Source organism: Schistocerca piceifrons, chromosome 10, assembly GCF_021461385.2.
Source record: "Schistocerca piceifrons isolate TAMUIC-IGC-003096 chromosome 10, iqSchPice1.1, whole genome shotgun sequence".
Taxonomy (NCBI): Eukaryota; Metazoa; Arthropoda; class Insecta; order Orthoptera; family Acrididae; genus Schistocerca; species Schistocerca piceifrons.
The window spans coordinates 117,473,636-117,490,533 of record NC_060147.1 but is presented as its reverse complement, the minus strand read 5'-3'; the positions used below and the strand labels follow the sequence as shown (position 1 = coordinate 117,490,533).

Sequence of the window (16,898 nt, the reverse complement as noted above, 5' to 3'; positions counted from 1 at the left end):
CGTGGGCTACGTGATACATCAGGGTAGCCTATTTGGTAAAGGCTCATAAAAGGCTCGATAAGGATTTGAGCCCTGATCCCCAGTGTAGTTCAAAGCTGCCAATTAATTCCCGACCGCTACACGCTGTAAGCAGTACTCACCCTTATTTTCTGGTCTGTCGAAAGACTGGGCACCATTCGTGCCGCTTCGTCGTCACCGGTGATGCCCAAAATGACACTCAAATCCCCAGTCGCAGATAACGTAGCCATTGCGGGGCCTTTTCGTGGTCGTTTAATTTCTCGTTTGTCGACAGGTGTAGCAGGTTGTTTTGTCGGTGCACTTGACGGCTGCAACGGAAACAAAAATGATGCATGTACACAACTTTTCTTTTGGTATATTATAGTATCTCAAAACACATACTCACGAAGTTTCTTATGGAGGACATTTTTGCAGCAGCTATACATAAATTGTGGTTAGAAAGAAAATTTGTTTTTGCGTGCTGCACACAAATTTTATTTATACACCCACATGCCTTTTACCTTCTTAACAAGGGGTCCTCCCTCAGTGGATGTTAGTAACATTTCTAATTTCCTACTGAAGATCATTCACTTTCCAGCCATGTGGAAAACAGGTCAAAAGTCCTACTTTTCGTGTACTTGCTGTACTTTAGTAATGTAACAATGTTATGTTACACCTACTGACAATGTCTTGTTAAAAAAGCAAAACCTGTCCGGATGTATATATAAAATTCATGTGCAGCATGTAAAAAGGTGTTTTCTTGCTAATTAATACAACACACAAATGTAGCACATTGTTTTACAAGTTTTACAATGAGCAGAAAATGGTATGTACAGAACAACAAATAAGGTATAAGGGGCGTTCAAAAAGAAACGAGCCGGAGGCATAATTACAGAAACCAACACCGGTAATTTAGAAGTATTAACCCTGGCTGTTGAGACACTTGTCCCACTGTGATACATGGCAGTGAATGGCTGTCTCATAAAATTCCTGGGGCTGCGATGTTAACCAGTTCTGCATGTACAGCTGGACGTCGTCGTCCGCACGAGTGCAGGAAAGGTTATGCTGACGTTCTTCTTTGACCAAGATGGCCCCGTTCTGATTCACTTCCTGCAGAACGGGACAACAGTGAATGCCCAGCGTTACTCGCAAACCTCGACCACCCTTCGCCAAGCGATCAAATAAAAATGACCAGGCAACCTCACTTATGGGGTCATTCTGCTCCATGACAATGCAAAGCCTCATACGGCCAACACAGTCATGGCACGTGTGCAGAAATTCAAGTGGAGGTTCTTGGCCACCCTCCATACAGTCCGGACATCTCTCCCTGTGATTACACCATTTTTGGTCCCCTTAAATAGGTTCTGAGGGGAAAACAATTCACCTCAGACGAGAACATCCAGCTACACGTGCCGAACTGGTTAACATCGCAGCCCCGGGAATTTTACAAGACAGCCATTCACCACCTTGTGTCACAGTGGGAAAAGTGTCTCAACAGCGTCTAACATACAGGTACGACATCCAGCTACACGTGCCGAACTGGTTAACATCGCAGCCCCAGGAATTTTACAAGACAACCATTCACCACCTTGTGTCACAGTGGGAAAAGTGTCTCAACAGCGAGGGTCAATACTTCTAACATACAGGTACGGGTTTCTGTAATTATGTCTCCAGCTCATTTCTTTTTGAACACCCCTTATACTTTGAATGTGAACATTTTAGATTGGGTTCAACTGTGACTGTTACCATTAACAAAGTCAGTTCAAGTGACAAATTACTGTAGTCAGTCACATTTATAATTACCCTTTCCATTACGCATATACCTCCACCATCAAGTGAATTTATGACAACTAATGAGGCACAGGTAGTCTGAATATGTGATTTTTTCACAACCACAGTTACCAGAATATAAGACACTTACATCAACACCACAACTAAATACATCAGTGCTGTCGCAACTGGAATACATTCATTATTTGTGTACACCAACTGTAGAACAAAGCATATACTCTATTTGATCAAAAGTATTTGGACACCTATTAGTGGGAATTAATATAAGGTGTGTGCACCCTTCACCAATACGATGGCTTGAACTCTGCTGAGGACACTATCAATGAGGTGTCTGAAAGTCTGTATAGGAACTGCAGCCTATTCTTCCTGAGAAGGAGACACCAGAGAAGATAGAGATGTCAGACACTGGGGTCTGGGAATGAAGGTGATGTTCTAACTCATCCCAGAGCTGTTCCCCATTGGGATCTACATCTACATCTACATTTATACTCCGCAAGCCACCCAACGGTGTGTGGCGGTGTGGCGGTGACACTTTACGTGCCACTGTTCAGTTCAGAACTTCAGGCAGGTCAGTCAATTTCAATTTCAGGAATGTTACTGTCCACAAACAATTGTCTCATATTGCTAATTTATGACCATATGCTGTGTCATGGTGATACAATCAATCACAATTTCTGGACTGTTACTCTACTGTATGCAGTACACAATGCTGTAAAATGTGTTCATATTCTTCCACAGTTAGCATTTTCATAAGCATGATAAGGAGAGCGTACCCTAACCAAGAAAAACTACTCCGTACTGTAACTCTACTACTTCTGTACTTCATCGTTGGAACTACTGATGATAGCATGTAACATTCTGCAGACATTTGCCAAACCTAAACCCTTTCATCGGATTTCCACAAGGTAAAGCACAATTCGTCACCCCAAATCACTCGTTTCCCATCATCCACTGTCCTTTGGCCACAAAACCATTTCTTCACTGCACAAATTACTTCCTCAACATCCCTAAAATGTCTTCCATGAATACTATCCTGGCATTACACAGCCATCATGATCTACATCTACATCTACATCTATACTCCGCGAGCCACCTTACGGTGTGTGGCGGAGGGTACTTATTGTACCACTATCTGATCCCCCCTTCCCTGTTCCATTCACGAATTGTGCGTGGGAAGAACAACTGCTTGTAAGTCTCCGTATTTGCTCTAATTTCTCGGATCTTTTCATTGTGATCATTACGCGAGATATATGTGGGCGGTAGTAATATGTTGCCCATCTCTTCCCGGAATGTGCTCTCTCGTAATTTCGATAATAAACCTCTCCGTATTGCGTAACGCCTTTCTTGAAGTGTCCGCCACTGGAGCTTGTTCAGCATCTCCGTAACGCTCTCGCGCTGACTAAATGTCCCCATGACGAATCGCGCTGCTTTTCGCTGGATCATGTCTATCTCTTCTATTAATCCAACCTGGTAAAGGTCCCATACTGATGAGCAATACTCAAGAATCGGACGAACAAGCGTTTTGTAAGCTACTTCTTTTGTCGATGAGTCACATTTTCTTAGAATTCTTCCTATGAATCTCAACCTGGCGCCTGCTTTTCCCACTATTTGTTTTATGTGATCATTCCACTTCAGATCGCTCCGGATAGTAACTCCTAAGTATTTTATGGTCGTTACCGCTTCCAATGATTTACCACCTATGGCATAATCGTACTGGAATGGATTTCTGCCCCTATGTATGCGCATTATATTACATTTATCTACGTTTAGGGAAAGCTGCCAGCTGTCGCACCATGCTTTAATCCTCTGCAGGTCTTCCTGGAGTACGTACGAGTCTTCTGATGTTGCTACTTTTTTGTAGACAACCGTGTCATCTGCAAATAGCCTCACGGAGCTACCGATGTTGTCAACTAAGTCATTTATGTATATTGTAAACAATAAAAGTCCTATCACGCTTCCTTGCAGTACTCCCGAAATTACCTCTACATCTGCAGATTTTGAACCGTTAAGAATGACATGTTGTGTTCTTTCTTCTAGGAAATCCTGAATCCAATCACAAACCTGGTCCGATATTCCGTAAGCTCGTATTTTTTTCACTAAACGTAAGTGCGGAACCGTATCAAATGCCTTCCTGAAGTCCAGGAATACGGCATCAATCTGCTTGCCAGTGTCTACGGCACTGTGAATTTCTTGGGCAAATAGGGCGAGCTGAGTTTCACATGATCTCTGTTTGCGGAATCCATGTTGGTTATGATGAAGGAGATTTGTATTATCTAAGAACGTCATAATACGAGAACACAAAACATGTTCCATTATTCTACAACAGATTGACGTAAGCGAAATAGGCCTATAATTATTCGCATCTGATTTATGACCCTTCTTGAAAATGGGAACGACCTGCGCTTTCTTCCAGTCGCTAGGTACTTTACGTTCTTCCAGCGATCTACGATAAATTGCTGATAGAAAGGGGGCAAGTTCTTTAGCAGAAGCAACTGATTTGAATTTTTTCTTCTGTGGAAAGTAAGGATGAAGCCATTCCATCAACTGTCTTTTCGTTTCAGGCTCAAAATGATGAACCCAAGTTTCATACCGAGAAGGCCTCCCCATCAACTTCATAACTTTGCAACAACTCAGAACAAATGTTTTTCTGTGAGATTTGTATTCCGCTGTAAAACAGCACAGGACCTATCTTGTGTGCACTTTTGAATACACGAGATAATTGCATCCAAATTTGAAACATGTGTTGTTAAAAGGACTTAGGTTAGTTTTACTTTTTTTAAGTAAAGTATGTTGTCAGGATCTTGACACAAAAATACGTAAGGTCGGTTGGTCGGTGGTTGGTCGGTTGGGGGGAGGAAACCAAACGGCAAGATCATCGGTTTCATCGGATTAGGGAAGGATAAGGAAGGAAGTTGGCCGTGCCCTTTCAAAGGAACCATCACAGCATTTGGGTGAAGCGATTTAGGGAAATCACAGAAAACCTAAATCGAGCTGGTCGGATGCACATTTGAACTGTCATCCTCCAGAATGTGAGTCCAGAGTGCTAACCACTGTACCACCTTGCTAGGTCAAAAATACATAAATTAGTGTTAAAAGAACTTTACTCCAACCAATCCTTGAACAAACATCAACGCTTCAATTTCTTCATGTAGTATCAGCAGGACATAGGGCCACTTAACACTGAACTCTGTGTGGATTTGTATACTTTAACAGATGCATGGGTCAAAACAAGAATTGTACAGTTATATGTATGTTTCTATCACTCACAGAGAAAGAGTGTTTCAATACCATTATTCACAGATTTCCTATTTGGGGACATTCCTTTTTACCCTATGATAGGGTATTTGGAACAGTGAAGAAATGTAGCAAAGAGGACAGAGTGTATACCTCTATCTTACACACACATCAATAATTTTTCAGAGTTCAAAAAGTGTCACAACTATGAAAATGATTGAATCGTGTGACATACTGAATGTTAGTACCTGACGTCCACAACTGCATTAGTAAGCAACACTATCAATGGAAAACGTGAAACAGTCTGTGAGCCATCTAAGCAAGTTACATTTAAGTCTTGTGACTATATGGAATTTATGTACTCTTCAGATCTGAAACAATGTGTAAGGACTTCACCTTACATACACAGCCCTATAGGTCATACATTTAAGCTTGCACACCCTACAGACACAAACGGTATAGCTTTACCCAGCATCATAGCATACCCAGAAGGCAGTGTCCTCATCAAAACCGAGAAGGTAGCGGGCATTCAGCAAGCACCGTCATACATTCCCCATGGAGGAGACAAAGAGATTTTCTACAAAGTGTGTGTTAACTGGAACAACACGGCTGGAGCAGGTAATGATAGTGAAGAAGATTGAAAGAGCATTGGTAAATCACTAACTTTATGCAATGCTTAAAAACCACAGTTTATGTTTTATTTATTTTGTGTCTGGATGTTCTAAAAGTATAAAATAATATTACTCCTAGTATACTGTAAGATATCTGCAAAAATGTAAGAAATAAACTGTTAAACAAGAAGATAACACTCATCCAGGAAAATATGTTATACCACTATTGACTTAAAAAAAGGTGTTTCAGATTAAAAAGTATGATTTTAGCTGAGAATAACAATATCAAAACAATATGAAATACTATTTCTGAAATTTTTTTACTAGTTAATTGTTAAATGGACTTACATCTGTGCACTATAAACACCTCAAAAAATGTCTAACTTTGCTTCTCAAATGAAAACTGTTGTAACAAACATGTCCAAGAATAACAGCAGGAGCAGTTACAGTCGTTGGAATTGAACTAACACAACTGAACTAGATGGCAAACAGTCTTCTCCCCCTCAAAAGTTTAGTCAAGGGACTTAAGCCCTTTTACAGGAAGTCATCACATATTTTGTTTGCCAAGTGACAGAAGCAGCACCCACTGCCAAGTTGTAATGTGTCGATCGCCAGAAATTAGATAATCATCACGCTGGAAAGTGTCACATCTAATAACTGTGGACTGTCTCCCTGCTTGCAACATATCGTGGAGCTCCACCGAATTACCTTCTGATGGCCTCACCCTCTGTGCCCAGCAACCAAATATATTCCTGTCAACTACAAATGTTCCATAGACAACTTACTAACTTCTGTGAATATTTTCCACAGCTTCTTTCTCTGCAGTGAGGGATTCAGTGATGATGCACTGCTTGTAACATACATAACTTACAGACATAATTTTTTATCACTGCTGCATCTACACTATCTGCTGGAGGAAACAGAAATTTTGCATGCGCATTTGGAAAACTTAAAAAAACTCATGCCCAATATTTCACATTTATAACACTATTGTTGGCCAAGGAAAAAAAAAAAAGTGGTGCTTTACTTTCTGGGCGACTCTAACAGTTTATTAATAAATTATGAAACTAAACTGTTAACCGAAATGTGTATGAAACAGGAATGTAAAAGTGACACACTACCTATGTAGCTTTTGGAACTAATAGTTCCTTTGGTTGGTTGGTTGATTTGGGGGAAGCAGACGAAACAGCAATGTTATCAGTCCCATCAGTTTAGGGAAGGGTGGAGAAGGAAGTCGGCCATGTCATTTCAAAGGCACCATGCCAGCATTTACCTGAAATGATTTAGGTGAAATCGTGGAAAGCTAAATCAGGATGGCCGGACGCGGGTTTGAACCACCATCCTCCCAAATAATAGTCCACTGTGCTACCCACTGCGCCATCTCATTCGGTATATTCCATTGTCAGGGAGGAAAGGGGGATAGGTCAGGGAAGGTTAAAAAGGAAAGCCAGGTCACTCAGAACCGGGCTGAGAGAGACCCGTATGTTGCGACGAATAGGGTAAACAAAGATGAAGTGGGACACAGACAGTAAGTGAAAGATGGTACATAGGTAAGTAGGAAATGCACCATGTTCATTCCAGAGATGTTGAAGATGAGTAAAAAGTGAAGACAGGGTAGGGGGAAGAGAGGTGAATAGTGCAATTAAGCATTAGGACAAGACAAATAAAAAGAGGGGGAGATGTGGTAATAGTGTGGGAGTCGAATCTTAAAACACAGTGAGGCTGACATAAGTTAGTTCATTAGTAAGATGCATCGTTTTGTTAAGTTGCTCCACTTCTGATATTGTAGGATTGTGGTGGGTGATACTTGTGGAGGAACAGGGCAGATTATACGGTGGGGACAACTACACTGCTAGCAACTCTGCGACAGAGAGGATGATTTGTGAATGTCATAAGGATGTTGCGGAGGTTAGGGAGGAGACAATGGGTGAAGTGGGGAGGAGATATGAGGTGGTAGATTATTTGTATATCTACATTTACACAAGATCACCTTCAAAACAGTCACCTCAAACACAACTGCACAGTGCTCCCACCATTTCTGCCACTGCTGAAATGTGTCCTAGAAGTTTTGTTTGTAAGTATGTTGAGCACCGTCAGGCTGGATTTCTGCAACTGTGGCAAAATGGCAACTTTTTGAGGTGGACATTCAGATTTAGAAAGATGGCAAAGTGTACGGGAGCCATATCTGGCACTTATGTTGGATGCAAAAGCGCAATAATCTTGTTACTGGTGACAAACTCACATCTGAAGAGACTGGTGACCGCAGGCACTGTCAACACGGGCAGCCAGTCTTTCTTGCACCACATACATCTTTGCTTTCACTGATTGCCCTCTCCCTCAGGTGCCTTAAAACCTGTCAGCAGAACTCATTACTGACAGTCTGGCACTTGGGGACAAATTTGTGATGCAGAACGCCGCAAATGTCAAAAATGACAACAAACATGCACTCGGGAGGACTGTGGACCTGACTCATTGTTTTTGGTCGTGGAGATGACAGTCTTTTCCACTGAGAAGACTGTTAATTTGTCTCAGAGCCAACTTTGGCACCCATAATGATCCTCGACACGGAGGATGGGTCACCCACAGCTCTCGGTAGATTGCGAGATGGTGTTCCTGTTGCTCCCAGATTGGCAGTCTAGGGACGAATTCAGCAGCAACACATAAGTTGCAGTCACACCTGGCAATTTCTACACTGTTCTGTACAACACACTGACAATGGCTGCAATGCTATGAATTGTTCTTCAATGATGCTTGCGCGCAAGTTGCTGCACAGTTTCGACATTTCAGGGTGTTTTCCTCTCACTGTCTTCCAGTGATATTCCTTCAGTCTTGAAGTGCACATGCCACTCAAAATATGTCACACAACTAATTGTAGCATCACCGCACACTCACTACATCGTGTTGAACACCCTCGTGGCAGATTTCCACAGTTTCACACAAAAGTTTCACATTGGCTCATTGTTCTATCTTGTCGTGTGCACTGAAATCACAGATGTGGTAAGAAATGTGCTCGGAACAGCACTAGCTGCACAGCTTCCATTGTACGCAGGATGCCGTCTATCAGCACACTGACCTGTGAAGGACAGTGATACTTTTTCCCAAGCGTGCAGCCTCATGCTAATCTCAAAACTTTTGCTACCCCTTTGAATTAAGGAGAGGGGATCTCATCTCAGGATTTGACTTGAGAAAGCTTCTGTGGTGATGGAACTACTAGCAGTGCGTCCCTTTTATTTTTATATGAATGTGTTGTCAGTACTACACATTTCACCTTTCGACCAGCAATTTAGTCTCATTTATTACTTTTCTCGACTGAATTTTCATTTGTGCAAGTTTTGCTCACAAGTTTTAATTAACTGCGCAGTATTCAGATATCACAGAGGAAACACAATGAGGAAGAGTGCACCGGACCCACCTCAGCTGTTTTCTTCTCCTTCGGTGCCGTGCCACCAGGACCCTCCTCTGCCAGCGGTGCCCCCGGTGAGCTCAGCTCCATGGCGGCTGCAACCAGAGCCTTCCTCCTGGCAGTCCCGAGGGCAGGCTGCGAGCCACCTGGTGCGGTCGCTGAACCAACTGCTTGCGACGCCTCCTCTGACGTCTGCAAAACAAAAGCGGCAGCTGTGTTGGTGCCACTCTGTCTCGTCTAAACTGTACTGTAATCCCTACACCCACAATATCGGTTTATCTGAATTACAGAAATGAGAACTCTCAACGGAACACATACTTTAACTGTAAATAGAAGGGGTGGTCAATAAGTAATGCAACAATATTTTTCTGAAAGCAGGCTGATTTTAATCAAGAATTCAATACACCATATTATTCTCCATTCTTTTGGCTACAGACCCCTATTTTTAACATAATCTCCATTCAATGTGATAGTCTTACATCACCTTACTGGGAGAGCCTGTACCATTCTACCTGTCTATGTCGGAACCAACGTCTTGCTGCATCAATAAACTCACCCAGCAACAAACTGTTGTCTTCTGTGTCCATGCTATCACTGCCAGGTCCAAACCTCAGGGCACAGGAACGCTTTGATTTTTCTGGAATCAGTGCAGCACTGCACAACTGACTTAGTTGTAGGCCAAAATCTTTGTTACTTACATCATCTTGGACCCTAACTTCAATAGCCTCTTTTACCACACACCCGGAGAATGAAGAGGACTGCCTACTTGGCTAGGGTTGAACAAAATGTACACTCAGAAAAAGAAAGGTGCTGTGAACATAGATATCACACTGAATTTTGCCAGACCACCAAATTAGCCGTGGCAGACCACAGCCATACTGTAAGATTATGACAAACCAAGATAGTTCGTCAATCTTCCTCCTTCCGGGATTGCACGATTAACACTATCATTGAAATTAGAGTCCAAGATGGTCTAATTAACAGAGACATTGGTCAACAACTAAGTCAGGTATGGAACCGTGCACCGAGTCCAGAAAAAGCAACGCATTATCGCACACTAAGTTTAGCATCCAATGGTAATAACGTGGACACTGAAGACCACAGTTTGCATACGGGTGTCACTACCCTAACAACCATGGCAGCTGCATGGATACTGACAGGAGCAGAGTGATGGGGGGTAACTGCCACTGAATATGGGAAGCTGACACAAGCCGAGATGCAGCCCTCAGGAACCACTTGAAGATGGCAACAAGTTTGTTTGACGAAATATTAAGAACTTACGACGAGACCCGGGCAGAAACCTGAGAAATCTACAAGCTTACAGATGATACTTTCTGATAAATCAAAGCAATGTTCCAAACTGGGAGTCAAGCCCAGAATCTTGACTTTGACAGAGGATTCTCTTATCAACTGAGCTATCTATTATGGCATATGACTTACGACCCACACTCGAAGCTTTACTTCCGCCAGTACCTCTCTTCTGCTTTCAAAATATTGAGGAGAGCTGAAGCTCTCCTGAAAAGTTTGGTGGACTACCATTCTTGGAAGGGAGGAAGGGAATAAGGAAGGAAAGAAGGGAAAAACTGCAAAGAAATAGCTTAGCCACAGCCTAAGGGACTGTTTTAGGCATGAATTTAAAATTAATAGCAAAGCTGTTTGGCCCACAATTTTCTGAAGACAACTTACTTAATCAGACACAGAAAATAAATACATATTTCCCTCTTCTCTACAAATCTATTTACCTGAGAAAGAATCTTGGAACAAAGACAAGCATTTCTCTTTTAATCCTCTGTCCACCCAACCCATAACACTCATGTTATAGTTCTCTCTTTCATCAGCTGTCACAGTCATCAGCCCCTAAACACTCAATTGTTGCAGCTTTATAGCTGAGAGTATTTTATTTTGTTGTGCTACCACAAAGACTCCGAGGATTCATTTCAGTTTTAAATCCACTATAGCCAGAGCAAATTTCAAGCGTCTATATAAAATGAGACCATGGAGAAACATTCTGGGCAACATGGGAAACTGAGGGGGGTGGGGGGTGAACCGTCCTTTTGACACTGTACTTTGTTTTTCTTCTTAGTAGTTTAGCAGTAATCATCTGGAGGAGCATGTCACGTCATTGAAATACTTACAAGTAATACTGAAAAGCAATAGTAAGTGGGATGAACACACAAGATCAGTATTAGGGAAGGTGAAAAACGAACTTTGGTTTGTGGGCAGAGTTCTGCAAATAGAAAAAGCAGTCAAGACTTTAGTATGACAAATTCTAGAGTACTGCTCCAATGTTTGGGGTACTTATCAACCAGGTATGATAGCAGACAACAAACTAATCTCAAGAAGAACTGGTAAGATCACAGTTCAGTGTAGCCTACATGAACGTCTAACATAGATGCTCAGAGATCTTAAATGGCAGTCACTGAAATGAAGGTGACATTGTTCTTATGAAACACTGTTACCCAATTTAATGGATTGGTATTCGAAGGACTGAGACAATTTTGCTGTGGCTTTTGTATATCTTGCATTGGGATCACAGCCATAAGATAAAAGAGGAAAGAGCATAAACAGAAAGTCATTTCTCCCCCCTCAATACATGACTGGAACAGGACAGAAAATGACAAATAGTTGTACAAAGTACCCTTTGTCACATACCATGCAGTCAACTGTGAAGTATATTTGCAGTTGCAGAAGTCAAAGGGTGCCAAATCTGGTGAAAAGCTACATGATCCAACAATCTCTCAGTTTTTCCATTGCCATAAAAAGTTCTGACTCTGACACATTCTTGTTCATCTAAAAAATGAAATTTACAGAATGCCTAAAATGGACCAGCAGGATGGAGTGAGTGAGTGAGTGAGTGAGTGAGTGAGTGAATGAATGAGTGAGTGAGTGAGTGAGTGAGTGAGTGGGGAGGGAGGGAGGGAGGGAGGGAGGGAGGGAGGGAGGGAGGGAGGGAGGGAGGGAGGAAGGGAGGGAGGGAAAACAAAAAAGGAACTGTATGAATATCAAGAGCTCAGGTGGCAAGCAATGAAGGGGATGCTGAAAGGTGACAGCAATGTACAGGGTGGCCAGAAACAGTCTGATAAGTTTCTAAGTATGTTGCAGTGTAAGTTGTGCTGAGAGATAATTGTTAAGAAAAAGATTCCATATGATTCACCATTTTGGAGCTTATTAACACTGAAGATGGGCACTCAGGTCATTATGCATGCGAATTCAAGTTGCCCTCCAGAAACAATAATTTAGTGTCAGTTGTTCTCACATTGTAGATGATAGAGCACGCGATGAGATGAGATGATGATGATGAAGACAACACAATATCCAGTCCCTGAGTGGAGAAAATCTCCAACCCTGCCCTTAGCGTGGCATTCTGTAGCAATGACCACTCAGCTATCGAGGTGGACAGTAGATGAAGATGAATTGGAATATATGATACTGTGAGAAGATAGTAAGGAAAGTTCTGACAGAATGAAGAAACACTGACCCTCTGAGTTATTTTACAAGGCAGGTTAAAGAAAGGCCATAGCATTTACAGATTTAGAGAAAGCTTTTTGACAGTTATTGAGCAGACTATCTTTTTTGAAATTCTAAAGGTAACAGGGATAAATAAAAGGAGTGAAAGGTTATTTACGACTTGTGCAGAAACTAGAGTGCAGCTATAAAGAGCTGATGGACATAAAACGAAAGCAGTGAGAAGGAAGTGAGATTATGTTGTAGCCTATATTTAATGTTATTCAGTCTGCACACTAAGCAAGGAGTAAAAAAAATCAAGGAGAAATTTGGAAAGGGAATTAAAGTTCAGGGACTAGAAATAAGAATGCTGAGGTTTGTTGACAACACTGTAATTCAGTCAGAGATAGAGGACGACTTGGAAGAGCACGTGAATGAAATGAACAGTGTCTGGAGTGGAGGATATAAGATGAATATTAACAAAAGTAAAACAAGGGAATGGAATGTAGTCAAACAGAATCAGGCGATGCTGAGGGAATTATATTAGGAAATGAGTTCCATTTTTTGGGCAGTAAAATAATTGATGAGGTCCAAAGTAGAAAAGACATAAAATGCATACTGACTGTATCATGAAGATAATTTCTGAAAGAGAAGAATTTGTTAATGACTAATACAAATTTAAGTGTTAGGAAGTCTTTTACGAAGGTACTTGTATGGATTGTCGCCTGGTACCAAAGTGAAACATGGAACATCCATTCAGACATGAAGAGAATAGAAGCTTTTGAAACGTGGTGATACAGATAAATGCTTGGTATTAGATGGACAGATCATGTAACCAATGAGGAGGTACTGAATAGCATTGGGGAGAAAAGAAACCTGTGGCATAACTTGACTAATGAAAAGAATCAGTTGATAGGACACACCCTGAGGCATAAAGGGAGAAACAGTATGATAATGATAGGGAATGTTGGGGACAAATAGAGTACGGTAAGTACCTTCAAATGGCTGGAAGTTGCAATAGTTACTCGAATATAGAAGGTTCACACAGGGTAGAGTAGTGTGCAGGACTGCAACAAACCAAGCAAAAACAACAGGATATGTAAATTAAGAGCTGCATGTACTGTATATCTCTGATCCAAGACAAAGTTTTTGCCCAAAATTTAATGCCCTGAAGAAGAGGGTTGTCTCACATTTGTGGCATATGATATAGAACTTTTCTTTTCTTTACTGTATGGAACCTCAAACTTAAACTGTACCTCTGCTTCCTGCCACACCTACCGCTTCAACCTCAAATGTACACATGCGCTTTGAGCATTGTTGTATGATAGAAGGATGTGTTTATTCTGGCAATTTTTTTTAATTGGTTGTTGTTTGACTTTCGAGATCCCGCTTCCAAACTGCATAGTGAAGCATGTAATGGATCATATCATGGAGCAATGCGATCAAACATTGAAATTTTCAACAGGATGCAGGTGCTACTATGATGCATATTTCAAGATGGCAAAAGGACAAAGTACATTTGAAAAATGCGAAGTTGACTAGGAAAGCTCTCAGTGGCCCACAGTGTGGATATTTTGAAAAAACTGAAACTGAACTAGTGGCATTTGAGCGCGAGAAACATAAAAAAGGAATAGCCGTTTCGTACGATATCATATCAAATAAAGCATGTGAACTGGCACAGGAATGTGGTGTCCAATTTAAAGCTAGATTTGGGTGGGGTATAAGGATGATGCGACACACTGGACTTGTTGCTATGTGTGAGAAGTTTGTCATGTATTCGTGACACATTATAAGACAGAGAAAGGAACGTGCTTACCTCTCAGCACGAACTGAAAATGCTGACAAGGCACCTGTTTGCTTTGTGATTGCATCCTGTACAACAGTTGAAAAGAAAAGTGACAAAAGTGTATTGGTTGACACTACAGGCAATGAGAAATCACGAATCACCGTGATGATATGTGCGCTTGCTGACAGAATAAAATCCAACCTTATGTCATCCTCAATCGTAAAACTATGACAAAAGAAAGAGCTGCCACTTGGTATATTTTGTTGCAACGGAAAAGGATGGATGACTGATAAGTTTGATATAGATTAGCTCCATACAACCTCTGTACAGGAGACCAGGTGCTCTTATAGAGAATTGTGGGGTGTTGATCCTTGATGCTTTCATGGGGCATCTGACACCAGCAGTGAAGACAGAAATCTTGAAATTAAACACAGATCTTGTCATCATTCCAGGAGGTACGACTTCACAACTATAAGTGTTAGACATCATGGTGAATAAGCAATTTAAAGACCAGCTGACACAGCTGTATAGCAACTGGTTACTTCATGATAGTCAAGTCCAAACCCTACCAGAAGTTGTGTAATGGATCCAGACAGCTTGGACACACAAATATCTAGTACATCAAATGTGAATGTCTTTAAGAAGTGCTGTGTAACAAATGCATGGGTGTGAAGATAATCTAGCATGGAAAGAAATGCAAGACAACCACAACAGTGACACTGCAGATTCTGTGGACCATTACACTGAGAGGGGCTAAGTGGCATCGGTATCTGACTAATGGAGGTCTTTATCTGATTTTATTTTCTGTATACCAATACTCTTATTGTCTCCTTGAGTTCCCTGTAATAAGGTAACCATTTGTAAGTAGTCAGAATAAACCTGGTATGTGTATACATGTTTGTCTGTAATTCCTTATTGAACAATAGGGGACCATCTTACATTCGGAGTTGTCCAAGATTCGGAGGTATACAGTAAGTGAAAATGTGTATACATTTCAGGCCACTGAAGCTACTGCTAATAAACTGAGGTGAAGTGCTTATGGCAAAACATGTCACATTTATTCAGAGGCCCAGAAACATGATTTCAAAAATGTTACCATGTAACTACTAACAACTGAGAACTGATAGATAACTGACATTTAAAGATGCCCTTCTCCTGTATTTCTCTGTCCACTTGGACCACAAGACTAGGATAGCTTTCAGGAGTTATGTTTCAAACTTTGAAACAGCCTACAAGGATAATCCCTTTCGCCTACCAGAAAATAACAGCCATAATGTGGGCAGAAGATGGAATAAACTTTGCCTTATCTATCTTCAAAACTTCAGTATTTACAATAATTCTATTATTGAGGTCTCATAAGAGAGGTATGTAGGAACATTTGTGATCTCCTAGATTCTTCAATGAATGCAATTCTACATTTTGAACAACTAAATTTTAAAACAAAATGACAGCAAGTAGTGAATACGAGATGGTAAACAAAGTAGCACTGTGCCAATAAATCAATGATGTCATTAACAAGGCAGAGATACAAACAGAAATAGATGACCAATGGATGACATCTCTAATAACCCGAGAAATTGGCTAACCAAAAACTGACAAACTAACAAAACCCCCACAGGAATTTGGGTAGTGATATTCTGGTATCAAACGCTTCAAAAATATTAAAAATTCGAAAACATCAGACTACTGTGTGAAAATAGCAATATTTGTCAGAGACATAAATAAAGTAATAGAGTGCTTAATGTATGAAAGACAATGATTCTCCAGGTTGGCAGAAGTGTCCAATCCCACGCGTCGGCTTTGACCCGTGATGTAAGGGTGTTGTGGTGTGTGACGTCATGACGGCGCAGAGTTTGGTTTGTGAGTGTGGCGTGTTTGTAGATGTCGTCGTGTTGTGGTTTGTTGTGCCCTCTGGTGGTACGTTCAGGGTTTTCGTTTGTGTGGTGCAATGGGCTCAGTTTGCTGTTGCTCATTATCGAGTATTGTTCGAGTGTGTTTGAAGTGGAATTCGTTTCAGTGAGTTAACGATTTTGTGCGAAGGTTAATTTAGTGTTGTTCGCTGTACGTCGTGTGGTATTTTTATTAAATTTAACTGGTTGTTGTTTTTTGTTCAGGAATGGATATGACAGACAAAATTAACAGTGCGCGTCTGAGGGCTATAATGGGGAACACCCCTTTAGAGGTCATTAAGTTTTTGCAGCTTTTCGGCTTAATTGCCGAGGTTGTCAAATGCTGTGTTTGCGGCAAAGAAATGAAGTTGGCTAAAGTTCTGGCCTCTCGGGGCAGGAACGGTTATATGTGGTGCTGTCGGAAAGACAACATTTGGCGTTCCACACGGCGCGGTACCTGGTTCGGGAAGTCTAGCTTGGGCATGCACGAGATTGTACTGGCGACTTATTACTTTTGTTATAGATCCTCACACAGTTTTTTCGCGCATGAGACTGGTGTGAGTGAGAGGAGTGTGCTTGATTGGTTTTCTTTTTGCCGTGAAGTGTGTTCCGAGTTAATTAAGTACAGGGGTAAGCTGGGGGGGGGGGGGGGGGGGGGTCATGGGGTTGTTGTGGAGGTGGACAAGTCGCAATTTGGGAAAAGGAAGTATGGGAGGGGTAAGTCTGTGGTTGGTCCCTAGGTG

General features: G+C 41.5%; 1 protein-coding gene across 1 annotated transcript in view; it reads right to left on the bottom strand.

Moving 5' to 3' along the window:
• Nucleotides 1-16,898, bottom strand: part of LOC124718987 (FAST kinase domain-containing protein 4) — an 84,969-nt gene that overhangs the window by 63,628 nt on the left and 4,443 nt on the right. The window contains exons 2-3 of the mRNA XM_047244657.1: nucleotides 9,046-9,228; nucleotides 141-326 (exon numbers count right to left, since the gene is read on the bottom strand). Of these exons, the coding sequence (XP_047100613.1) occupies nucleotides 141-326; nucleotides 9,046-9,228 (369 nt within the window). The remainder of the gene's footprint in view (nucleotides 1-140; nucleotides 327-9,045; nucleotides 9,229-16,898) is intronic.